Here is a 26941-nt window from a genome sequence, read left to right on the forward strand (position 1 = left end):
GTCTGTATTTAGCCAAGGGGCTTTTTATTGCCTATATGAGAACTGACAGCTCATAAAGTGGAGCGTACATAATGTATAAAAATAAGGCTGCTTGCCATCCGTTAAAATCGTAGGATTTGGTACTGGAATCTTCATTAAACCATTCCACAAGATGCAAACTCCCACTAGAGAATCCTAGGTTACATTTATCTTTCAGCATCTATTCATCATTTCCAAGAAATCCCCTGATGTTTCAGATAGCACATTAAAATCATAAGTAAATCTTTTAAATACTTACATTGTTTTACTGCCTTTTTCAAACAGAATAAAGAGACCAGGTGTAACTGTGAATTGCAGGGTGCAGTCTGCAGGGCTCTTATACGCAGAGCTCCTGTTATTTCCAAAGGACCTTTGCTCATACTAGACTGTAGACAGTCTGAAAGGTCACCCTTCTCACTGTGAAATACATCTGTCTGAGTATGTGTGTATTTCTTTTTTTTCAAATTGACATTTTAGGACAGAAGAGACTAATACAAATTTGTCATTTGGCTTACAAGTCTCTCTTTCTGTACACAGATAACTATAGGGTATGAGTAAACCTAGAAAAGTGTTGAACGAAGGCATTGGTCTTTGGAGTAATTGCTGATACATTAACTGTGGTGGGTGTTGCACAGCTCGCTCTTACCAGAATGTTTTACCTGAAGGGTTGTATCATTCCCATGTCTTCCTTATCCCTTCAGTGGCATCTTGTGCTGTGTCCTGTGGGTTTAATCACATATAGGTGAAAGGTTGTGCTGTTCCTCCTTCTCCATTGCTGACGTTTAAGGGGTGCCTGGATGGCCACTGCCAGCTGAGGAAATAGTTTTTTGGAGGCTGATCTGCTATTCTGCTGGGTTTTGTGTTTTGCTACTAAGAAGCCTTGAATGGCCTCATGTTTTGACATAAGAAGATTATAAAAAATTGTGTGCTTCTCTAAGTGCAATCTAAAATATGTATTTATTCATTTCTAGGTCTGATTTTATTTTTAGTAGAGATTTTGCTTCTTGATAAAATGAACCTGACAAAAACAATCTGCTGCCTATGAAGAAGGCTTCACATGTTTCTCACACTGCACTCATCATTACTGCTCTTAGGAATACTTTGATTTGATGGACTTCTACTTGTGAGATTCCTTGGTGTTCCTCTGCTAAGAGGGAAAAACATATGTGCCTACTTCTTTTTCCCTCCTCTTGGCCCAGTCACAAACATGGTATTTCCATTTATGAAAATGAGGGCTCTCAGAACGTGAAATAGGGCAATATGAGATTGTTCTTAGTTTCTAGATTTTGGGTGATGGTAAAATGATACTCTGCTGTGGTACATCTTATCACTTATGATCCCTATATTTCATCCATGCTTATTCCCAGGGTACAAGCTTGGATATAGTTCTTAGGTGATTTAATGCATGGTTGAAGTGATAGATCATAGATGGATGAAGTGGTAGCTCAGTGTCTTCCCCCAGCTTCCTGAAGTCATGTGTAATTTTCTCTGTGATTGCCCTGAGCCATGGTTCTGTAACACAGTGACTTCACATGAATATGTCACCTTTTTTAGAGTTTGTTTTAATCTCAAGGAAGTTGACAGCAAAACTCTCATTGGAGAGTTTATATGGGGGAACTCTCGTTTTACGATAAAAGAATCATGTCCAACAAGTGGTCAGTGTCAGGCAAGGATATGACTGAAGAACAACATCTTTTAGAAGAAACTAAACTGTTAATATGTTGGGAATAAGGACAGAAAAAAAGCAGCTTTATGTTTCTGTAGTAGAGGAGGCCAAGCTATTCAACCATGTCTTGCTGGAAACGCACTTATTGGAGGGATAGTCACTGCATGATAAGAAAAACGTGCTGAAACAAGTAGAAATCAGTATGGGATAAAAATGTATTTGCGAATACAAAAAGGTGTGTTTGAGTTTGTGTGTGCAGCTGAGACAACATACCCATTGTGTCCTAACCTTGAGTCTAGGCAAAAAGATACTTCCTTTGGTTTTGGAGATTGTTTATGAAATCAATTTAATGTCATTTTGAAGCAATTTGGGATAAGTAGGTTACATGAAATAAATAAATTTTCTGCCGTAGAAATTAATATCTCAATCTCACATAAACGTACCTTTTCAATGGGTAACATAAGCACTGTGTGTGGAAGTTTGTGGAACAAGACAATATGCTTAATATTAATCATATGCCTGGGTGTTTGTAGTACTGGAGACTGTGTATTTCAAGATCTGGCCTGTAATGTTGATGGAAATGTTAAGCTGTAATGCACAGTCTTTGATTCTCTCTTGACTGTTGTAGAGTACAGGTGGGTAAATCAATGCACTGGATAGCCAATGCAAATGTAATATTCCCAAATTACCATTAAAATCTAATCCTACAATTACATTTAAAATGATTACTAGGAGCCTTGCAGTATTGTTTCTTCCAGTTCTGAGAGAGGAAATAGATAATTTAGTTTCAAACCTTGTTTAGCTGAAATCAGATATACTGTTGTCTCCCCCCCAACACACACACACACACAGCTGCTTCCAGGGTGCACTGAACATGTCCAGATTCATAAACATATTATTTGTAGCTTTGAATTACACATTTCAACCACATTAGCCATCTGAGACCTCTGACTGGGCATTTGGGAGAATAACATACACAGACTACTGCTGCCTGCTACATGGCTTCCTGCTTGTATTGCCTACTCTGGTTTTCATTTAAGATTTTTCACCGTAATGTCTGTGAAGAGATGAAAAGCAAATCACAAGGGTTATATCATTGATTTAGTAATTACCTTCTTTTTCTTTCATTTAATAACAACCTTCAGACTTTTAAGCAGGCACATGACATAAAGGTGTCTGAGTTGTGTAAAATACTGCTGAAGCATACCCCAGTCAACAAAACTGGCAAATACCTCAAACTCGAAAATAAAATCCATGGTCTGATTCTCGTCATTCAATAGCTTAAGAAGCAGCAATAATGGCATTTTCCTTGGAGGGCATGACTAACAGGACTTTGTATCAGTGAATGACGCTTACTGATCTATGGACTTAATGGAAAACATGGGAACGAGTTCCAAAACTTAGAAAGTTTTTTAGTGCTTTGCTCATGACACAAAACACAATAGATCTTCAGTCTGAGAACAGTGAAAAAGAGGTTAAACACCTGTTTGTTGTATCATTTGAAACTTCAAAGATTGTTGCCAGCACCCTGAATTGCACCTGGTTTGCTAATACCGTCTGAGAACATCACCAGCAGCTTGCCCTGCTTATGGTGAGCATGCTATCCAGAGAGCTGAGCTGGGTCAGTTCTCAGCTAAATGGAGTTGGAGGCATTTGTGCTCTCTTTTTGGCCTGCTCCACTACTCTGAGCCAGCTGGCATAGCTAAAGTTGAGTCCACATCTGGTTCACCTCTTCTGCTACCAGCTAGAAAACGTGCAGTCAGCGAGAATCCCGGCCACGGGGTGTAAGCATGGTGCCGTTTCGTGTTTCAGGGGGAGCCCACTCCTCTTGCTGACTGAAAGTCGGACGCTGCTAGTGACCTACCTCGTTGTTTTACGCTACTCTGGGCTAGTTTGTTCTGATCCATTTTCAAGTTTCGACCAGCCGCTGCGATGCACAGAATCAGAACAGTCTTTCAAATGAAATCAGCCATGCAGCAAATTGTCACCTTTGATGCAGACAATTATCCAGGACTCTTATACGTGTCTTTCAAAGCATTTTTATATTCTTCACTTCCTTCTTTCCAATTAAAAGTAAATAAGGGCCTGAAGGAGATAAGCTGGATTGAAAATAGCTTTTCTTTTTGGAAAGGCAAGCACTGCGCCTTTCTCCCTCTCCTCACTTTCTGTATTCCCTGTTTTCTGCTGGTTGCTGTAATCAGTTGTTTTGAGGAAAACTGTTCCACTGCTGGCACCCTGAAACACCAGGCATTACACTTATTTATGACTAAGGCGGGGGTGATAGCTGAATGGCAAACTCTTATTGCTAAACCAAACAGCTTCACATAATCTGGCAGGGATTTAAGGAATGCAGCTTCATTAAGTGGTTAGTAAACTCTGTGACTTTTAAATGAAACACAGAAAGCAATGGTATGCAATTGTGAGAGATGGATTTGAAATGAGAGATTAACATAATCGTATGTGTCATTCTGACAGGAAACAGTGCTTTGTTATAGGTGCTCTTAACACTGCATTTTCCCAGAGTAAATCTTGAACTTGTAAATCTGATGGGGGTATATTGTGTGTTTTTTTAATATGAATAGAATCAGGGCTTTTGTTTCTAACATGCAGAAATAAGCATCAGGATGACCCGTTACTAGGGACAAGTTCATAGTAGCTGCTAACATATTCTCCCAGTATTCTCCCTTTGCTTGTCAGTGAGTTTAAATAGCGAACCTTTGACATCTACGGCGCACATCTGACTGCAAAGCAAGCGCGTGAGGCACGCGGCGTGACAGCTGAGCCTTCCAAGATCTTTCCCGACGCTCTCTAACATTTCTTTTCCAGACCTGGCATATGAATATAGAATGCAAGTGTCAAGGATGACACCTACTTTATAATCTCTGTAAAGCAAGCCTTTTCGTGGAAGAATTTGTTGACAGTTCAGAGATTCAAAGTCAATTTCAGTTTTAGCTTGTATAGAAATAGGATTTTTTCCCCCACCTGATGTGATAATTGAAGACTACTAACTAGTCAGGTGGTTAGTCCCTAACAAAGCATGATAAATAAATACTGTCTTGAGAAGCCAAGGTTTGGTTGGATGAAAAGCTCGGTGAATGATGCTTGTTTCAATATTTGTTGGAAGTACTCTCTGGAGATTTAATTTACTACCGATAGCACATGTGTATTGGTATACTTTACAGATGCTTTGTTTATAGATCTTACTTGTTCAAAGCTGTCTTTGAAAATCTTTCTTAAAAACAGGAATAGGAATGCTTTCCTAGAAGAAAATTAATGCAGCTTAATATATTTTTGCAGCAGAACGTGTCATAGGCTATTATGTCGTAGTTACTTGAGCCACTTAAGTTGGCAGCTGCAGGAGACGTGATCCTTTGCTAAGAGACAGAGCTCCAACTTACTGTTGCATTTCACTTCTCATGAGCAATGATCTGTATTCATGATGTGTTGGAAAGCTGATGCCTCTGTTAGGATTTCAGTGTGTCTTATTGTTGTGCAATGAAATGATAATTAAAGGCAGAGTTATAAAACACTTCAGTGAAAATGGCAAAATAGGTATAAGCCAGTATGATTTCTGGAACGGCATCTGCAGTGTAACTAGAAATATTCTGTGAGCCCCTGAGTTTCCCTGAATATAAGAAGAAAATAGTAGGTAAAAAGCATTTGACTCTGAGGGCTTATTTCGTCTTTTAAGTTGTTTTTGTCAGTGGTGGTGTTTTTAACAAATTCACAAACAAAAAAAAAAAATAGGAGGAACAGAAGTTTTATAGGAAGAATAAGACAGAAGGTGATATTGGAAACATAATGCCCGCTGGATTATGTGTGGCATTCCTCTACTTTGAATCCTTTGATCGGTTCTGGTTACCTGGCGGGGGGTAGTAAAAAACGAATAGAATTAGAAGCCACTGAACAGATATCAAAAATTAGAATAGTAGACTCATAGAATGATGTAGGTTTGAAGGTCCCTCTGGTTGGTCCAACCCCTGCTCTCAGCAGGCCAGCTTCAACATTTTATCAGGTTGCAGAGGGTCATGTCCAGCTGAGTTTTGGGTATCTCCAAGGATGGACATTCTGCAGCCTCTCTCAGCAACCATTTCATGGCTTAGTCATAGTCCTTATGAAAAGTCTTGGTCCCATGTAAGAGGAGATATGGATAAGATATATTGAATCATCACTGGTATGAAAAATCTAAATCAATTAGCATCTACTTATCGTTCATGTGTAACAAAAACATGTGAATGTACAATGAGACTGTCGTTCAAAAGGTTTAGATTTTAAGGATTTCTGTGATGCATGATTATCCGAGGTACTTTCTGCCCTCACACTTCCTTGAACACCGAGCGTATAGCAAGTAACACTGCTGACCATTTGTGCTTGTGACTGCAAGCCACCCAGTGTGTTTTAAGTGTTAAGGGAGAAGTTATCTGTAAACAGGATATTCTGCTGTGTTTCCATGCATCTGCCTTTAAAGCTTCTTGAACTGGCAGCTATTAGGTTACCAAGCTTATTGGCTGTTCTGAAACCAAATGGCACCTGATGTGATCCACTGAGCTAGAAAAGATGATGATTTTCTTTGGAACTGAGGGAGAAAGCCAGCTACAGATATCTTTTTACTGTTTTACTCTGCACCAGAAAATGCCACCTGATTTGCAATTACAAACATAAAATTTGTGTTGCATTAATGCTGGTGGTGTTCATTTTCATCTCAAACCATGGCTGCCAAAAAAAACCCCGTAGTATTAGTAGTTCATGTGGTCACAGAAGAAGGTAATTTATATTGCTTTTGAAGGGGGAGAAGGTGTTATTTTAATTCTTGTCGTGTTCAGCAGATTCTATAGAGCTTAACATAAGAAGATAAGAATGCAGTCATTGCAAGCTGGAGTAAATACACCCATAAGTCCCTGTACTCTAATATCTCGTCTCTGACAGTGGTCAGTAGTAGGTGTCAAGGGCAGAGCACTTGAACAGGGTAACCACATAGTGCTTCTTCCCTGATCTGTTTTCCAGGCATTCGGTGATCTGCAGCTCAAGGATTCCTTGAGACAATGATGGTGCCTTAGTGTTCAGGTAGAAAATATGGTGTCCATATTCTGTCCTTAGCAATTTATGCTGTTGCTGATAGTTTGATATATATTTACCTAATTCCTAATGCAGTAAATCATACACAGAATTTTCTTTCAAAGATCATGTAGAGTTACTTTTGTATCAAGGGACTGATTTTACATCACCAGTGCGCAGACCTGATTGGAATGCACTGCGGTAGATCTGACTCGTTATCTGTCACTATTTTATGGCACTCAGGTAAGTATATTTGCAAAGTAGCAGTAAACCTTTTTGATGTGCAATAACGCTTCAGTAGTTAATGTAATGTTCTACTGCATATTAACTTTTACTGCTTCTGTGCAAACTTACAATAAGCAGGAGTGCAAGCAAAGTCTGTCAATGTTTGTAAAATAGACCCTGCTGGAATGCATTCATTTCATGAACTAGCTTTACAGTATATGTTTGGGCTAGCTGATGATGGAACTGAGAATAAATCTTGAAATGTTTGCTTCACCAGCAGATAAATTCATAGTTTCTACAAATTCTAACACCTTCTTCAGGATTTTGTTGATATTAGTCTTGTAACTCCTAGTCCTAAAAGGAAAAAGAACGGTAGTGTGTTTTCATGGAGCTACTGGATGGTCTTAACTGTTTTCAACAAGTATAATAGCATACTAGCCATACGGCTAATTTAAAGGCTTTCTGTTATATGTTGAAAGTATGTTGGCAATGCTGGATTGGTAAGGAAATTCTCTGTTAGGAAAAATTAGTTCTGCAGTAGATGTGTTAACTTTATAGACCTTGCTTTGTCAGGGAGAAACTAAAAATTAAATTTGCACAAAGTTGGCCATTATATTATTTGTGGTGGCAATATGGAAATCTCTGGAACTTTGGCAAGTTATTTAAGCTTTCAAGAACAACTGTTTTCTCACTGAAAAAATGGGATAGTATCTTGTTCTTCGAGTGCTTTGATGTCATGTGGCATTTCTTGCATTGTAGAAATACAACATATTTGTATGCTAAAAACATATGTTATCTACAGCTTCCTAATGCTTTTGATGAGTTTAGTTTGGAAGAGGGCTGTGATTGCTGGATGACTGAAAATATATGTAGATTTCCTTTTTCCTGTTATGCTATTTTAGCTAGTACTCAATAAGAAAATATCTAATCAGAAACAAAGTTTATGGATTAGCTCTGTAAAGTTCTGTGAAAGAGGATTTAACAAAAAAAATGCATCAAGAATCTTAGCTGTATCAGCATTTTTGAGTACCACAATAATGAATGTAGTACATTTTTGTACCGATTGCAAGTGCTTCTAGCATATTCAACACCAGGTGTGCCAGCAGTAGTTAGCATGCAAGTTGAATTGCTATTACACATTTCAACAGCAACATATCACAAATAAATCTCAAATATTTCACAATATTATTATAGATGCTATCTTTGTCTTTAACCCATAGTGCCAAAATCTTGAAATTCAGAATGCAGCATACTGCTACAAGCAGGAGTTTTATATTTGATGTTGCAGTTAAAACATTTATTTTCTCTGATGTTGCTGAGCAAGTAATGATACCAGCAGTGTTATCTTCTGTAAGTGGTAGGGATCCTGGTGAGGTCTGTGGAACTCAAAATATTTTGCTATTTCTGTTTGACTTTTGTGACTGCAAAAGTAAGAAAATCGTTTGTGTAAGACAAAACGTGACGACTTTGTACTATTTTCATAAGTATCTTTTTTTGAGAATTGTTTTTTAGACTATAGTTGAAAACTATGTTTTATACTCAGGAGAAATATTAAGGTGGTGATGATAATTGTCGTATACAGTGCACAGCGCCTAACACAAGCAGAGCTGACCTCCTTTGGAGCCTGTGGTTAGCATATACTAATGGGAAGAATGTCTCAGGAGCTGAAAATCTTTGATGTCGAGATTGGGTTTGTTTTAAATATTAACTCTCTGGTTTTCTAAATAAAATATAGGCCCAGTTGCTCACTTCCTATAGTGTCTGAGCATATAAGAATGAGAAGAAAAATATTAGTGTTTATGGGACTGGTCCCAGTCTGAGACCTGCTGTGTGAGGAGCTTATTTACCTCGTGGCTGCAATCAAAAACCCCCATGTCTTTCACCTCTTATTAGTACAGTGCAAATCTTGGTTTGTACACATTTTCAATCTGAAACAACTCTTGGCTCCCAGATTGGCCCTGAAATAACCAGCGGTGTACATCACTATTGATACAGTTATTTCAACTGGAGTTGCCATGAAGGCAGCTCAAGCTCCGGCTCCTGGCAGTGCCAGGATGCTGGGAGTCTCCAGGGCGCAAGGTAGCTCTGGGCAAACCCTGGGGCAGCTGCTGCGGGGACTGTCTGCCAGAGCGTCCGCCCCATGATGACCCCCCTGCGTCTCGATGCATCTGCTCCAGAGAGAAGTTTTGTTCCCTTGGTGCTGCTGCAGGGCAAAATCTCCCTCTTTGTTTACCACTCAGAAGATGCTGCAGATATGAACTACATTTTTGTGCTGTGGGGCAGGATATCAGCTGATATGGAATAGACATAACTACATGAAGTCAACAGCAGCGTACTAATTTATACCAACCAGAGGCTTGGCTCAGGCCCTATGGTTTAATCCTGTTTATAAATTTTAAAACACACTGTAGCTTTTATTCTTTGTCCTCTGTTTTTATGACAGTGTAGATTCAGGGGCATTCAATGTAACTTAATTTAGTTGTGCTCTAGAGCACCTTGTAAAAGTATCCTATCAGCATTATTTTTAATAGTTTTTCAATTAAAGTTTATTTTTTTTATCCCCAAAGAGACTTAAGTGACACTGTGTGTCTCGGAATGAGACAGGAAATTCTAAAATGAAACCCACAGCCGCCTTCGCTCGGGTATCGCAGCTCACCACGGGGAACTGCTTTTCTCTGTTGTCGACATCCTCTATGAGTAGAACGGCAGCTGTGCGCTCGTCCAGGGATTTGGGGGGTTTTGGTCAGATGTGTCCCTCGGGCTCCTGGGATATTGTCTGTTTTCCTCTGTTGGAAAATGTTCGTGCCTTCCTTACCTCCTAGCGAGTGTGAATATGTGAATGAGACTGAAGATACAACGAGACATCACATCTTGCTTAATTTACCCTGCAGAAGTTATTTTCTAGGCAATGTATATCAACAAAGATTTTCAGTAATTGACAGAAAAAGTGCTGACTGACATACTAACTTCTCTGGTTAATGAGATCTGTAGGGAAGTTTTAATCTTTGGAAGGTTCCAGATGAACTGTCAGTAGTTTTATTAACTTTTTGTGTATCTGTGTTAACATCTGCAGATTTTCTACAGTTTAATTGCAAGGCTGCAAAACTCGGTTGTTGGAGTAATGTTACTGCAATTTCCTGGGTTAACTAGCCAGTGTGTAACAGTTGAGCCCTCATTTCTTTGCCTGTTGCATGTTTCATAACTTGCTTTTTGCAGCTCACATTGACATATAAGGTATGCCATGCTCATATATATGCAAGCAAGCATTTCGGTTGTAAAATGGAATTATGAAGACTCTTCATACTGCTAAGTATGAAGCACTTTTCTTCCTTTTCTGCTAGGAAAATGTTGAAGCAAATTTCCTTTGCAACTTTTTTTTTTTTGTCTTCTCTTGAGTGCCAGTGAAATGGATTTTTTTTAAAGTTTCATTAGCATTTCTTACAAGGTCTGCCTTTAGACCAGCACCCATCTTCTAAATTGTACTTCTGTAGGGTTGGAAAAAATCATGGTAACCAGATGCAGTATTTGTCTCTGGCCTGGCAAAGTGTTAGATTTAACAAAAGAAGCTAATAGAAATGTTCAAATTGACCCTTCTCATCATTTGGACTTCTTGGAGCTCAATCAATCTCTCATTATTATCAGAGTTATTCACACAGAGGCAGAAGTGCTACTGTTTCTCATAATCAGCCCTTGAGCCAGATGTAATTTGCAATTTTGTAGCATTGTATTTTGAAACAATAATGCATTAAAATGAACAGAGCAGGAATTAGAAGTATAGTTGTCAAGAGAACGCATTGAAGAGTAGCCATGGTTTAAATGGTCTCTCTAAGCACTCTTAGTGGACACTGGTAATTATAGGCATACAATGTGGTATTATTAATACCTAAATTGGTCCACAATTTTTAAACTAATCTGTCAAGCATAACAAATGCAACAATAGGAATGTGACCGTCGCGGTCTGCGTGTTTGCAGCAAGGCCTTGCAGTTGTCAGGTGCAGTGGGTTTGCTGAGGTTCTGCGACCTGCTGAGCATGATGCGAACAAAAGGGAGCTGCCTGCCTTGGCACCAAGTGTGCTGAGGAAGGAGCGTTTCACCCAGATTCAGAAAAGAAAAGTTGCATACATTTTAGAGAAATAGCTCTATTATACTTTAGATTCAAATTTAATCAGGCACCTGTGAATACTAGGCTGCTGTTGATGCTTAGAATTTAGGATTTTTTTTTATCTGTATGTAGTATTACATATTGCAGAGTACAGGGTTGTACATCTGCTTTTATATATGTGAAAGATGAGTTGAAGTACTGGAGGTCTTCACTCAGACTTTTTTGGGAGCCTGCTTTACTTTGTAAGTGAAACTTAACTGTGTTTTTTTTTTTTTTTGTACTTTCTATTTACAGTTTTTCAATTATTGTTTTAACATCTTACCACTCAGAACTGCTGTATTGAATTACCTAACAAAGAATTGCAGTCTTGATTAGAGAATACTGTCTGAGAGAAGGGGACAGGAGCATTTGTAAGTACGTTAAATGACAGTAATGAAAGGATATGTTGTCCATTAAGATTACATTATCCATTAAAAGACTGAATCAGCTTGGTTGTGTCACTTGTATGAGCTACTTTCTTCAATGACAAATAGCACACACTTAGTGTATCAAATGTAATCTTGGGCATGAAAATTTATGTGGTCAAATAATCGTTCTCTTTTTTTGAGTACGTGCACAATACTAAAAAGTTCTTGCCACACAAGCAGAGTTCAGAATGCTTAGACTGTTATGAAATTTCCATTAAAATATCATGTACTACTACTGTGGCTGCTCCCATCATTGATGATTGCTAATGTAGCTGTATCCAAGCAGGAGCGCTCTCTTTCATTCCTGATTCTTTCAGGGATGCCACAATCCACTGTTTAATAGGTTTTGGCTCACCACCATGCAAATGAGTTATTTATGGTGACTTTTAGTGGTACTGCTTACCGAGTTGGTTTGGCCATACAAGAGAAGACTCTCTTGTTACTGTTTGCTGCCTTGCTGATTTCTTTCAAATATTAGCATTGTAAAATTATCCCCACTTCCTTTGACCTCAGACTGTTTTTAAACTACATTGGTTTGGATTAGTTGTTAATATTTTTTTTTGTTTCTGATCTATGTGAATGTTTTTATCATTTATTAGAGCTGTCAATGGCTCCAGCTAGTTTTAGACAGTTAGGAAAAGCAATGCAATAAGATTATGTTCTGTTTAGCAATTTGCAGACAGATGGTCTCCCGTAAAAGAAATCTGTTTTTAAAAGTTCCGTCATTTTATGCTGGAAGTAAATATTACAAACGTATAAGTTGTGAAAAGAGAGCGACTTGGTGTGAATAATATTCTGCCTGTTGTGTCATGCCTTTCAGGAAATGTTATCAAAACTGTTTATGAAAATAATCGAATGAAACCTCATGACATGTCTTTTGGTTTGGCATTATACTCGTTTTCTATGAAGCTGGGATACCGAATCACAAAGACAGGCAGATTAAGCTTCAGTGGTTGGAAACAGTTACCAATCCCATATGTTGTTTCCACTTCTTTCCAGGAAGTTGTCTGAATTGCCTGTAATGTTGCACATGAAGGGTTGCAATTTATGTGCTGTCCTAACTGTTGATTTTAAGTAGCCTTAGTTCACTGAGCTGCACCATTCTGTACCGGAAAAGTGCTGAAAATGGTCTTTAATGTTTGGAAAGTGAGGCAGAGGATGTTAAGAGAAAGTGTGTGAATATGCAATATGAATACGATGTCACAGAACAGCTTCACGTGCTTTTAAGGACTCATGTAGCATTGTGGGAGAGGGGTGATAATTGGGAGGGATAAGCACTTCGATCATCTCAGTTTTGATCTGTGTTCATGACTGAGCACAGGAGTTGTGGAAATGTGATTTTGTCCAAAATACCAGGACCTATAGAAAAGCTGAGAATAAATCTCATAGCTGTATTTTGCATTGACTGCAAGTCAGTGATTGCAGTGCAGATCCTGGCACTGACCTGGCCTTGCTTTAGCTCCAGAAGAGGGGCACCTGAATTTTGGTGAGGAGAACATGCTGACTTAGATGCGTCTTGGGACAGCGACCTTAAATAAATAAATAAATCAGACTGTTGCTTGAAGGACCATCCACAAGGGAATCTTTCCAGAGGTATTCTCAATTTCCATGAGTTACCTGCATTCTTGTGCAGTGCCCCTTTCTTGGTATGGGACACCAGGGTTCTCCAGGAACCCGATTTTCAAGGCTTCTTCTGCTGAGCATTGCACCAGAAGGTTTGCTTCTTCGTCAGTTTTAACATAGGCAAGGAAACTTGTGGAAAATTAAAAGATATAAATGTCCATTCCCGCTCTCCCCGCAATCCAGACTCTTTTGGCCTCCCTGCTGCTGCCTGGATATCAGGGTTTCCACATCATCTCAAGGCAGGGATGCTGCTGAGTCATTTGACTTTTTTTATCCTCCTTCCTAGCACTGGAATTTGAGATACTAATTTGATTAGATGTGATAACTGTCTGTTTCTAGAAATACTCTGCAAATATGTAAATCTTTTCTTTTGAAAACAGATTTTTAAAAATAGCACTTGTACGATTTTGGTGAAACATGGAAGGCTTATAAATTCTCAAGTTATCGCTAACTGGGATGATTTTTGTATGTGTGCCATGTTGAATGCTTATTAAATATCATTTTAGCAATGAATGTTGTTGTGTGTCAGAAAATCTTTTCAAATATAAGTCTTATGATTTTGCTGATACAGCAGGGTGAAAAACATTACATAAGTCCTTACAAAATCCTTTAATTAGTGTTAGGTTCAGGGTGTGTGTGTGTGTGTGTTTACACTGTTGCTACTATTGGGAAAAGAGTATGCCTTGAAGACAGAAAGCACTGATAGAATAGCTCAAGACACTTACCATTTGTTAATTTTTAATGACAATCTTTTTTCTATTAAGGAACATAATACTACTGAACTTCTGTCTCAATCAATTTTTGTGTTTTTTCATTAATCAACTAATGCATGTTTCTTCTGTAGCCCTGTATTCTAATGAAATATGTGGATGATTTGGCAGACGACAATGATCTCATCAGTAACGCATCAGAGTAAAATCCATTTAGCAGATGATATGCATATTATTTTTGTTATATCAAAGATGCTGATATATATTCTTTCAAATTGAAGCTTTTTTGAGAGAAACTGTAAATGTGGTTTGGTTTGCTTTCATCCTCTTTTCTTCATTTGTTGTATCTATATATTTATTTAAGCTAAATCATATACATTATGCTTCATCTGTTTCATGTGTATTATATGTGTGTATATATATGTAAGAATGTATACTGTAGCCTGAGCATGTTCTTTAAATGTACTGTTGCACTCTAAGCAGTTTCCTTCTCTGTTTAGTCTCGCACTGCTCAGTCGCTCTGATGCGTTGGCCCGGAGACACTGAAGTCACTTTCTTATCTGTCCCTTTCCATTGGGTAGGGTGGGTTTGGATGCGGCCACGTGAGAGCTGATGACAGTCATTCAAGCAAGTAAGCTTGAAAGTAAGCCAGCTAGTGATCGACAGAGGGGTTTTGATTAGATTATGCACAGAATTCATAGGATTTTCCTACTTTAGGGTCAAGGTTCATGCATATAGGTTTCTGTTCTCATCTTTTTATTAATAATAACACAAAACTAGTATCATGAGTTCTGAGGATAGTCCTTTCCTCTAATGTGACTTGGCTATTACATTCTAGAGATGATGATTTTTAAAAATGGTCCTCTTACATTTTTTTAATTGCTTCACTTACTATGTTGGTTCACTTACTATGTTGGTTCACTTACTATGTTGGTTCACTTACTATTGTTGGGTGAATTTGAGGATTAAGACTGGCGATCTGTGAATTTGACTTTGAGCATTTACACTTATCTTGAAACTTTCTCTAACCCGTAACTTAAAAGGAGAATTAAGAAGCTATAAACTAAGCAGAACCTTGGAGTATCTTGGCAATTAGAGTGAACAAGATTTCAGCTGCTGTCCTTCATCAATTTCTCACACTCTTGAATAGACAGGGTCTTTTTAATTTACAACCTGTATTTCAATTAGTCATATGAGTTTTTTTCTTGAAGTTTTTTCTTAAACAGTTACAGAATAACATTAAACTATTTTTTAGCTATACTTTTTGTAACAGGGTGTAGATGAGAGAGCTACTGAATAAAAGAGCTCTTAAGTGAGATCATGTCTTTCCTGTACTTATTAATATTACCATTATACAGAGAGTATTATTTAACCGTATGTGTATGAATCCTCAAAAAGAGTGTTAAGCTATGCCTAGGAAAGAATAGGTTTGTAAATAGAAAGACAATATTTTAAATTATTTGGGGTTTGGAGGAAACTTTGCATTTTCCTTTTGATCTTTATTTTTCAACATGAGTAATAACATTCTCTGCTATCCTTTCAAGAATTCAGACTGGGGGATGTGGTGGCCATAGTTTATAATTGTGCTTGGGTTACACTTGCTCCACAGGATCTGACGTAGCATGAGCTGTGCTTGCTCAGGGAAAAGCTTTGGCAACAGAACTTGTTTTGGTGTAAATATGTTAACTTTGTTGCAGTAGTGTACACAACTTGACCTCTGTTGCTCTAAGAGATTCAAATATATCATGGGACAGCTTGCATCTATGTATTGCTGTCTTGTGTACTGCTTTAGGTAGGGCTTTTGTGGTTTGCAGTCAAATTGTTAGCATTGCACTTAGAAAATGACGGGAGCTTGGACTTAGGTTCCTGGGATTGTCAGAACATCAATGTCACAGTGCTCCTTTTCTGCACTGTTTTTTAATTTCAGCAATAGTTCTTGCCTTTCCTTCTTAAGCACTTGTCCACCTTTTAACTAATGCAAGATACATCAATTCTGCATAGATCCTGGGCAGTGGAGTTCTCATGTCCGCCTCAGAAAAAGGTTGTCATTTCATTTCATTGGTGAGAACTGCAACAAGTATCCTAGCAGCCAGCCTCACAGCAATGAAAATGAGACTGTCACAGGTTCAGACAAGTGCCAGAAAATCACCAGGTGCTTCAGGCACTCACTAAACAGTTGCATGCAGCAGAGCAAAGCTCCTGCATCTGTAAGTAGAGCAGCGTGTGCTGGGATCAAATCTCCTGGCGGTATTCTCAGAGCCATGCTCTTGAAAAGTCTCGAGTCTCTCTGACAGGACGAATGGGTGGTGATTGCTATTTTGTAGGGGAGTTATCATTAATGATTGCACTTTGGGAGTTCCCAACCTTAGATTGTCATCATTAAGTGAACAATCACTTCAGTGGAGGAGATTATTTTGCCAGGACATTAAATATATCCATTATGAAAGAAATAATATTAGAAGCAATAAGGTTCTAAAGTTGCCATAGGGAGATATACTGGACTTGCATCTTAGATCCATCTTCCCTTCCTCCTGGGAACACAAGCAGGGAAGGAGTAGGCTTTCACAACGAGGCAAGTGCTGATGTTGGGAATGTTTCACTGACATTAATGTTCGCCAGGCAGGTGCTGCTCACACTTCCTTTTACAAACATAGGCCAGCTGTTTTTCCTGAGCTGATACACTCAAAATTAGGTGTTGGAAATGCTGGGAGTAATTCTGGGGACCTGACCCACACTTTGCTTCTTTTGACTCATACAGCAATATGTGAGCCACTGGAGAGCAGCAAGGAAAGATTTTAACACTGCCTCGGAAGGCACAGTACAATTGTAGAATGTGTATTTGGTATTTTGAAAGGGTCTTTCGTAGAGTGCTTGAATTTCAGTAATCTATTTTTATTTCTAGATGTCCTGTTATCCTCATACTTATGAATCAAAACAGGGAAATCTAAATGAGGAAATTGTAAAGATTAGTGAATAACTTGACACTAGCGTAGTCACAAGACTGCACTGAGTGTTGTACAGTCACAGGGGTGTTTAACAGCTTGCTTTAATGGTATGCTTTGGTATTGCTGTATGTTGCTCTTCTGCAATTAAACTTAGCTTGAATATGGATGCTAAATAATTTATAAATGTCTGTTATAAATTTGGTGGAGAGGATGCTGATTTGGGCTGTGGGTTTTCTTTGTGTCTTAAATTGTACTTCAAGGAGCAAACAGTTTAAGAGAAAAAAGTAGCAACCACACTTTTTTTTAATAAGTAAGAATAGCCTCACCAAAACCTACTGAACATGCTCTGGAGTACGGAGCGTTGACTCCTCTTGCAGAAGTGAAAGGTTTTGGTGTGTGCATGTGTCTATCTCCTCAGCGTTTCTTTTAAACACCTTTCTGAAGTGTTGGCGGAGCTTGGAAAATGTTTTTCCTTTGTCTATTACTTCTACTATTGTAAGCTGAAGCTTTACAGAGATGCTGTTAGACTTGCAATCTCAGTGGAAAAGAGAAATCTTGAACTCCTAAATATTTTTGTGCAGAGATCTTACTAAAAGTATGCAAACTTGTTGAGAGTTTAGGGCGGTGAGTTTCCAAACTGTTGTGCAGCTCCTTGACTTCCAAGTGTCGTGAAGATCCTATCCATGCAGGTGATGCGTTAAAGACATGAAGCCACAATCAGGGAGGGGGGAGGATGGTATTGATTCTTCCAGATTTGAGTGTAGGGACAGTGCGGTTAATGTTGCTGAACTTATTACAGGCAGTGGTGATTATGGCAGATATATCACTTCCGCGGGTGGCAAAGTCCAGAGAAGGCAGCTTTCCAAGATCACCATGGTTCATGCGCTGCCAGGCTGTTCTCTGCCGTGATGACCAGAGCTTACCAGAGACTGACACTGGAAAGTCTCCTGTCACAGTGGGGGAAGTACGGCCACGCTCTGAAATGCCTGGAGAGGACCAGAGAATGTCTTCTTGAAGCTTTTATCAGGACTGTTCCTGAGGGCAAAGGAATTGTTCCTTCCCAGATCGTCTGAAAACAACTCGAAAGAGAAGAAGGGTTGTTGCCACAGCTTGCTCATGAATCAAAGCAAATTGAAGCCCAGTGCTCCACCGCGTACTGCGGGTACGGCCTACCGCTGCCGCAATGCAGCATGAGCATAGTTTCTTCTGGACTTGGACAGCGGGATGTGGAAACTCAGACAGTTGAGTTTTGCTAGGGTTGCATTACGTGCTAACATTGCAAGTGCCCTCTTCCAAAAACCATGCAGCCCAATCGGCCATTTAGTAGATTGCTTACAAAGATTATTTGAGATTTCTGGTGTACTTTATTTTTTTTAATAAGGCATTGATTTCAATATATTTCTCTTCATACTTAACAATGAATTGATTTATGGTGGTAGAAATCCTGTTTTGCTGCCAAAACCTCATGGGTACGGATTGAATTTTATCTTTTTTTTTTAATGCGAGGATGTTTTGAATAAATAAACCGCCTACTCGAAAAGCTGGTTCCTTTGCTTTGCTGTGCATTTTGGACGGGGCAAGAAGGAGCAGTGGTGAGAAGCAAGCGCAGGGGTCACCGAGCACAGTGTGGCATGGCATGGCACACGCTGGCCTCTGCTCCGGCCCCGCCGCGCCGGCCCAGCGCTGCGCACGGCTCAGCGAGACGGCTCCCTGCTGCTGCCTGTCTGCCGAGAGGCTCTCTTCTCGGCTGGAAGATTTAGGCCTCTTCCAAATTACCTATTTTGTCTGGTGTAAGACTTCCCAAAGTTGATTTGAAGCTCCTGTGCCATCTATTTAAATGTTTCATGTAATTGTTTTGACTCCTTTAATAAATAGGTGGGTGTTTTCAAAGTTATGTGTCGGTGTTTCTAGTCACTGAATTTATGTCAGTTTTACCTATATTATATTAAAAAAAAAGAGACTTCAACTATGCATAGTATTTTGTGTTTCTTAACCTTATTATACCTTTCCCTTTCCATATAATTATTAATGAACAATTTTAGTTTTCATGTGCCTGAATTACTTCAGAAATGAGCAGTCTGGGAATGGTGGAGACCAGCCATGCACTTTAAAGTTTGTGTACATCCTCCTACACTGCACTTTTTTTTTTTTTTAACAGCTGCCCTAAGACCCATAAGCTTGGTTACGTGGAATAATGTTTTCACTTGACTGAGTGGCCACAAATTAATTTTTCTGAAGCATCACTGTGTGGTTTGCCTGCAGTCCACACAACGGCTTTGTATGCGAAAGAGCAGGAATAAAAGGAAAAAAATATTATAAAGGCCTGGTGGCTTCAGAGCTTTTTTTTCTGACCCATATACGTATGTTAAGATGTTTAGAGAACTCCGTGTTGGTGTTTGAGTGTTGGTGAGCGCTGGGTGCATCAGCCCCCTTGCTGCATGGCCTGGCGCGGCTGCGCTCGCCCTCCGCCTTTGCTGTGATGGCCTGTGGCAGGCTGCTCTCCTCTGAGCATTTGATGGAAAAATGTTCTTACTGCTTTTAGAGTGATAAATAATCCCACGTTTAATAGATGTATAGATGTGTTACCCCATCTGCCATAAATGGACAGAAAATTGTCATCTAAACTTGGGTGGTATTTAAGTGTTTAGCTCAGTCTGTGCAAAAGTCATTCCATTTAGAGGAGGTCTGAAATAACTAACAGAAATACGCACAGTTCTATCCTAATAATAACCGAGTATCTCAAATGTCAGACTGTTCTCTCCCTGAAAGTCTAAAAAAACCCCAGTGGAGTGTGCAAAGATGGAAGAAACTTAAAATACGTGAGATGGAGCTGGTGGTGGGGAGGAGCTGGAGACCTGCGGAGGGAGAGCAGAGTGCTGGGCTGGCGCATGGCGCTGCGCTCCGGAGCCCAGCCAGCTCTGTCCCCTCTGCTCCCGCTGGTGCGTCCCGGGGCAAAAGGCGTCGGGGTAACAAAGCTTAAAACTGCTTGGGGCTGAGGAAGAAGAAACTTCCACTTTGGATGGTGTGCAGGGTGCCTGGTGGGAGTGCGTGCAGGGCCGCTGTGGCCCCGGCCGCTGCCGGTCCCCTGCAGCTCCTAACTGAAAGCCTTCACTGAATGTAAACGTGACTTCCGTTCTTTGGCAGCAATAGTGTTCAGTAATTTTTAAAGCATTGCTTGACCGTTTATTTAAAAATAATGACCCCAAAATGCTGGCAGAAAAAAGGAATGTGGCACTATGATTTTCTTGGTTTTGTTCTGTTCTTTAGTAAGGAATCCTATAAACTTCTAAGAGGAGGGGGGAAAAAAACCTCTAAGCAAAAACTGAGGCAGCCTGAAAATACTAAAACATGAGATTCCAAGGTCTTTTCAGTTTCCAAGCAGCGCTTCTCCTTGGAGAACTCTCCTTGTCATGGGAAAAGGAAAATACAGTTGTGTTCATTTCACAAGTTAGATTCTTTTTTTGTGTGTTATTAACAGGTTTGGCAAACATCGCAAAGATGACAAGAGTGAGAAAACTGGTAAAATAAAAGTGCAGGAAGCTCTTACTTCAGAAGAGGAGAGAATACGAATGAAGCAAGAACAGGAGAGGTAGACTTCAGTATTTGCTTAAACCTTGATAGAGAGAGTATTGTTTTTTAAATTAAATAACTGAAGTTCAATTTTCACTGATGAAATTTCCCAAATGCTGATATGTTTATATACTTAGCATAACAAGAAGGAGCTGGATTTATTCTGGACATTAGCATTGACAGCGTTTTTGGCTTCATTAAACATCTTTTATAGATCAAGATCTCCTTTCTTTATTGAGGAGACTGGAGTAATAATATGAAATGTTTTCTCTATGCGTTCTATAAATGATTTTATTGACATTTTTAGAAGACTAGTATTTATATAGAATGAAGTACCTTTTGTATTTTTCCTCAAAGTCTTGCATATCTAGCTTTTTCTTTGATATATTTAGAAACAATCTAAAAATATATCGTGATCAGTATATTTGTCACTGGAGTTCAGTCTATTTATGTGTCATGCAGTATGTTTATGGAATGATGTGTATATTAAACTGCTAATTGTAAAAATGAGTGGTGAGTACCTCTATTTTTGCATGTCAACTTCCCTTAACATTAAAGATCTATACATCATGTGCTCTTCTCAATATTTCCAAACTACATTTCTTCCTGTCTCTTATAGCCCTGGAGATTTGGGGCCTAGTCTCTGGTATCTTCTATTTCCATTTGGTCAAAATCTTAGAAAGCTTAGGTTGTAACTTAACTAGTATTCAGGGATGTGCATGGAGAGAAGGCCTCTTTGAGTAGAAGGTTCTTCCACAGAGGAGACTAAATTTAAAGGGCTACAGCATTTGCATGCTGAATGGTAAATAGATTCAGGCACATTTAGCAGTGAAAGTGAATAAGCAGTTGGGATGATTTATCTAAAAAATGTAATGTAGCTCAGCCATAAATTTTGGCCTGATGGAGGAACCACAGAGGGAAACTTTGTTGTCTTGTCTTGTGCAGGAGGCTTGAGCAGTTAGTCATAGTGATCCTTTAGACCATCATATCTATGCACCTTTGGCAGCTGTGGGTAAGAACAGAAGTGAGGGCTTCATCGCTTTAACGGGCAATCAAATAATAGAGCTACAGTAACTCCTGCATAGCCAGCTCAGTTACAAAGTAAAATAGTTTGCTTTAAGTTGTTTTAAGGTTAGGTGATTTGCGCCACAGCTAAGGCAGGCTAGGCGCCTACATTTATCAGTTTTTGCAGGTCAGCTGATCAGCAGTAACTTGTTAAACTGCTGACGCTTGATCATTTGTGATCATCTGTTTGGATTACATTTTGGGAATCTTTTGGCTCTTAACAGATGCACTAGAATAAATCTATGAAGAAGTTCAATCATTAGTGCATCCCCTCTGACAGTAGACGGTGGCTGAATCATAGCGTTTGGTTGGTGGTTTTGTTTTTTACTTGTGTCTGATCTTTTTTTATGTTCTCTTTATTGACAAAAGTGAAACAGAATCACTAGATTTGTTCCTGTTTTTAAAAATAGTGTGCTCTCAGATCAAATAGTGAAGGGGAATACTGGTACTGAAGAAAATAAATGACTTTGGCTATATGTGTGTTTGTGCAGTCAACTTTCCTTTATGCATAGGCAGATCATCCAGTTTGTGGATAAACTTATACCACTGGTGCAGAGACATTTCAAAGCTGCCTCCATGGCTCCGGTCAGCTCAGGGCTGGAGGAAGGTTAGCTGCACAGACATGGTGCTGTGCCCTTGCTTCCTGAGCTCTGCTGAACTGGAGCAAGTGCTGTGTGCAGACAGCCACGGTGGTGTTGACCTGCTCTTCTGAACTGGAGATGCCAGGAAGCGTTTGGCCCTGGGGTCTGGCAGAGCTTACAGAGCTGGGCTTAGTGCTGGCCTTCCCGGACCAAGTGCTGCATGCAGCTGGGTGCCTGGGGAGGTGCCGGACTTGCCCACCACCAAGCGTTAGTTAGCACGCTTAGCTCCCCAGTCATATATATTTCTGCCAAAAAGGGAAAATTAATTTTGAGTTAGTAACATTCTCTTCTTCATTCTCTCTCTGCCTCTGTCTCTCTGTCCCTCTATCTCCCAGTAAGAATGGTGAGAGTACAGACTGTGTGATGATACGAGAGAGGCTGCAGTAGTCATGCTGGGTGCCAAGGCAGAATTATGAAATTACTTGTATAGCCTCCCCATGCATGGAGCAAATTCCTAATCCTTATCCATCAAGTTACACTAACCATTTTGAATCTTTCCCGGAATCTCACTCTTTGTGTGTCATAAAACAATTTTATATGTTCACTGAAACTGCAGAATATGCATGTGCCAAAACATCATAACAGCCTGATGTTGTTATCGTAACACAGGTCCTCCTCCTCCCATTACTCTCTTTCCCTGACTGTATATTTGCTTTCCTTTGTGTTATGTCTACAAAAGAATGCAAGTTCTTTGGGGTAGTGGCATGTACAACTAATAAAATATAATAAAATAGCAATCAAATGTGTGAGGTGCTTCCTTATGTTTCTAAAAATTTCAGATGTTGATTCGATCCATAGAGATTTTAAGTATTTTTGCAATGAGATTGCAGAGAGTTTCCTTTTTATACTGTAAAATAATGATGTTAGATACATGCTATTAATGAAGAGTACTCTTGCAAATTAACTGAACAATCCCTCAAAATGCTTGTCAGGAGATAGTAAAATATTATTGTCTTAACAAGTCTTGGTTCATAATAGCTGCTATTTTAACTTTGTTTTCTGTGGGTTTTTTTCCCTCAATGTTTTTAGCAGTACAGCTCACTTACCCTGCTTTACTTAGTATTTGATGCTCTGTACCTCTATAATGATGCAATACTTTTGGGAAATAGGTTGGATTTTATGAATTTACTACGTATAAGAGTCTTGGAACAAAAATCCTTAGGGGGTCAGTGAACAAGTGAACGGTCCATTAAAAAATCAATCATGCCTACAATTTTATAAAATTATTATGCCTTGACTTGATAATTTTAATAGTATTGTGCTTACAACAGTATTTTCTTTAAACTCTTAAAAGTAGTGTTCATATGGATTAGGAGAAAATAAGCAAATTAATGTTCTTCAATTTACCATGATTGAAATGAATAAAATTGCCTTTTATAAATATATTATTAATAGTAATTTCTTATTAAAGAGCATATCTCTTTAGCTGTGTATGATACATGTTTACCGACAATTCTAACAAAGCATTTTGGCACAGAAAAAGAAATTAGCTGGTTAAAAATACACACAGCTTTCAAAAAAATAGAACACTGGAACAATCAGGAGTCTCATCTGAAAAGGCTACCCACCAATCTTACTAAAATTGTTACAAGATATGTGCCGTTCGTAAATTCTCAGAATATCGGATTAGCAGTTCATCCAAGGACATGGGACATTGTTCCCTGTGTCACTATTCTGTATTCTGGTTTACTCCAGAAAGATAAGTCTACTTGCATTATCCTTGAATATCTATCAAGCACTGCTCTGAGAAGCCAGGTGGGTTCTGAATTGCCGATAGGAAGGGTGTTTCTCCCCAGCAAGGGACGCCAGCCAACATTGTTCACAGCTAGATAAGGCTTAAAAAGTTGAAAGCTGCAATTCTTACATAAGCTCATGATTCAGAATATGTGATCCCAGCTTTGGGTGACTAGTGGTGCTTATGCTTGAATCTGCCTCTGGAGCCACGTCCTCCTCTTGAAATAGTCTGCAGGATGTTTTCTTCATTTGGTTAATACACGCATGCAAGAGCTTTACTAATACTCTGTAAATTTCTGGGCTACCATAAAAGTAGTTTAGTATTGTATTCTTCCTTCTACTGCAATGGATGCAAAATCAGGTGCTTAAATACCTGTGCTGTGAGGATCAGTAGTGAGGGGAGGAGGAGCAGCCTTTGGGAAGAGCTTGACCTAGGCATAGTGGTGGGAGGGGGATGGCGGGTACCAGCGATGCCTGGGAGATGGCAGCGTAGTCACGTAGGTGCTTCTTGGTGCTCAGGACTATGCAGGGTGCACCTGCCTTTGCTCTAAAGAAGAAGCTGTACAATTCCAGTCTCTGCTGGACCTGTTGGACGAAGATTAACACACAGCTAAGTAATACTGCACGTCATATGTACATATGTATATATAGTTGTCACCTGGAAAATAAACTTGTTTCTTTGCTAGTTTTTCTCCCTAATATTTTGGAAAACATAACCTTTTGTTCCTTTAGTCTGTGAAGGGAATTAAATGTACATAATTCTGCTGTTATTTTTATCCTTGTCTGTGCAAATGTCATCACTGCTGGCATCAGTTCTGCAGTGGGAATATTGCCTGTCAGCTGCAGCTGCAGAGCCAGAAGGGGGAGCTCCCAACACGGGTTTTTGTGTGCCTTGACTCGCTGGGTGCTTGCAAGGGGGCAAGGCTTTGGTTTTCCCCTAGACTGCGAGAAGAGCGGGTAGGTAGCTGTTTAATGCTGGAAACCCCAAGAGGATTTTGTATGCCAGACCAAATCTTAATGCCTTGCTTTTTTAGAGTAAAAACTTTATTTTAGAATGGGAATTGTGGAGCAGCTTTTAACAATCAATCAGAGGTAGGACACTGCTGTTACAGCTTGAACAGAGTATTGCAAAAAAGAACGGAAGCAATGGTTGGAGAACTGTGTCTTGCAGAGATGCAGTCTGAGGGAGGTAGGCCAGATGTTTTTCACTGTCTTGGCAGTTTTTCTTTTACTTCTGTAGATCAGTCTATGGGCTGACAACATTTTTGGTGTTACCATAAGCAAGACTACGATTTTACTGTTTGTTTTTCACATAATGATGTTTCCTGAATTTAGAATGAAACATTTTGTATGTTCATTAGTAATTAAAATAACATTAATATTTTTTCCTAGAGGCTTTGGTCAATCCATAAAATGTTTCCTGTATTGTATTTTCCCTAAGGGTATAAGAGACTTTATCTCCAACATATAATAAACTTCTCTTCATCTTTCTCTAGAGCCATTAAGGCTACAAGCCTTTTGTTGTAAAAGTATACTAATGAACAGAAATGTTACAACAAGAACAGAAGTCTTGTGTTTTCCCTTCATCATGCATCATCCATTTTAATTAGACGAAAGGGTGGTGAGTACTGTGACAAGAGTCTGGAATTAAAATCATTAATTGATGTCAAGCTGACGAGAGACTGCTAACATGAATTTACTGACAGCAGGAAAGAAATTAACCTTATTACTTTATTTAGTACATTAGGACTCTTTATTATATTTTCCTATGCAAGTTCAGTGTGCTTCATTTATGATGATGGAGAAAGACAAAGAATTAGTAAAACATATATATAATTATATTACCTCCTATCATTGATGTTTACATGAAAACCACATCAATAACTTAAAAAAAAGCAAACCTACCACATCCCTTTAATCAACATAACTCATCCAAACCATTATAGCAGTATCTTAGATATTTTAAAGAGCATAATACATTCTGCTCTCCAGTCAAGTAGAATTCAGATCACAAAAGTGATCTGATTTAAAAATCATCCCTTAGTTTCCTAATGTCAGTGTTGCAAGAAATGAAACATATTTTCTCCATCAGTGACATTGATTGGAATAACTGTCTGTTTTGATCATCATTGGAAGGTCAGCCTAACAAAGATGAGTTTTAATGTTAAGCATCTTTATTCTTTAGATGAAAGACTACAACAGTGTCTCACAGAATGACAGCAGCATCCTATAGATAATTTGTGACCTAAAGGTCATAATAAAAGAGTAGAGGGGAGGTCATCTTGTAGTAAAGGCCATCTGGAACTGTAAAAGTATCAGATGGAGTAGGGGGCTGAACAGCAGGGCACTCTTGGTGTCTTTCCAGATTTCCCAGAGAGACCATAATATTTTCATTGGAAAACCCCAACTTTTTTCCCTTAAGCAAAATATTTTCATGAAGCAGTTTTATCTTACTTTTAGGAAAAAAGCAACATACTGTCGTGCAGAGAGAATTTTTGCCAGTTACGTAACCTTAGTCTTATCTGTGTCCTTAAAATAATGCAAAGGTTCAGCTTCACTTTTGCTGCTGCTTTTGATGCCACTGAACAGCTTTTCAGAGAACTTTTACCTCTAAATCTGTAATCACTGCAAACATTCAGACTACAGATACATTTTCTAAAGTGACTTGCCTAAAATCTTTTCTGACAAATCTTCTGCTCCCTTCCCAGTCCATAAAAGAGGAGAGAAAAAATTCCTCAGTGAACCAAAATATTGGAGCAATGTGTTTCTCATTCTCACTTATTTTGAGATGGAATCTGCTTGTCAGGGAATAGTCCCATTTCTCTGAGACTTGTAGCATTGTTTTTGGCAGTTGTTTTTTACATAATGGATGAGGGTGCAGGGCATGAAAACAAATCAACGGCAATAATTTTTTAAGAGAACAGAGAAATGAAGCATGGGAATATTGAGCTTAAGAAAAATATTACAGACCAGTTCCACTTCATAAAATACTGACTTCAGGAGCAATGTAAACTGAAGCTTTTATGGAATAATAGAGGCAATTTTTAAATAAAGCTCCACACATTCTCTGGCTATACTTTATAATGTGCAGATATCATAAGAGATCTCTGCTAAAAGTAT

The 26941-nt window shown here is 39.0% G+C and overlaps 1 protein-coding gene across 12 annotated transcripts in view; it reads left to right on the top strand.

The window, feature by feature from the left end:
* The window catches only part of PARD3 (par-3 family cell polarity regulator), a 465794-nt gene that overhangs the window by 327680 nt on the left and 111173 nt on the right, over positions 1-26941 (top strand). For 9 of the 12 annotated variants that reach the window (XM_064505791.1, XM_064505794.1, XM_064505792.1 and 6 more), the window contains one exon: positions 20290-20400. The exons of the other annotated variants lie outside the window; for them this stretch is intronic. In XM_064505791.1, the coding sequence (XP_064361861.1) occupies positions 20290-20400 (111 nt within the window). The remainder of the gene's footprint in view (positions 1-20289; positions 20401-26941) is intronic. 12 annotated transcript variants of the gene reach the window in all.

This window comes from Dromaius novaehollandiae, chromosome 2, assembly GCF_036370855.1.
Source record: "Dromaius novaehollandiae isolate bDroNov1 chromosome 2, bDroNov1.hap1, whole genome shotgun sequence".
Taxonomy (NCBI): Eukaryota; Metazoa; Chordata; class Aves; order Casuariiformes; family Dromaiidae; genus Dromaius; species Dromaius novaehollandiae.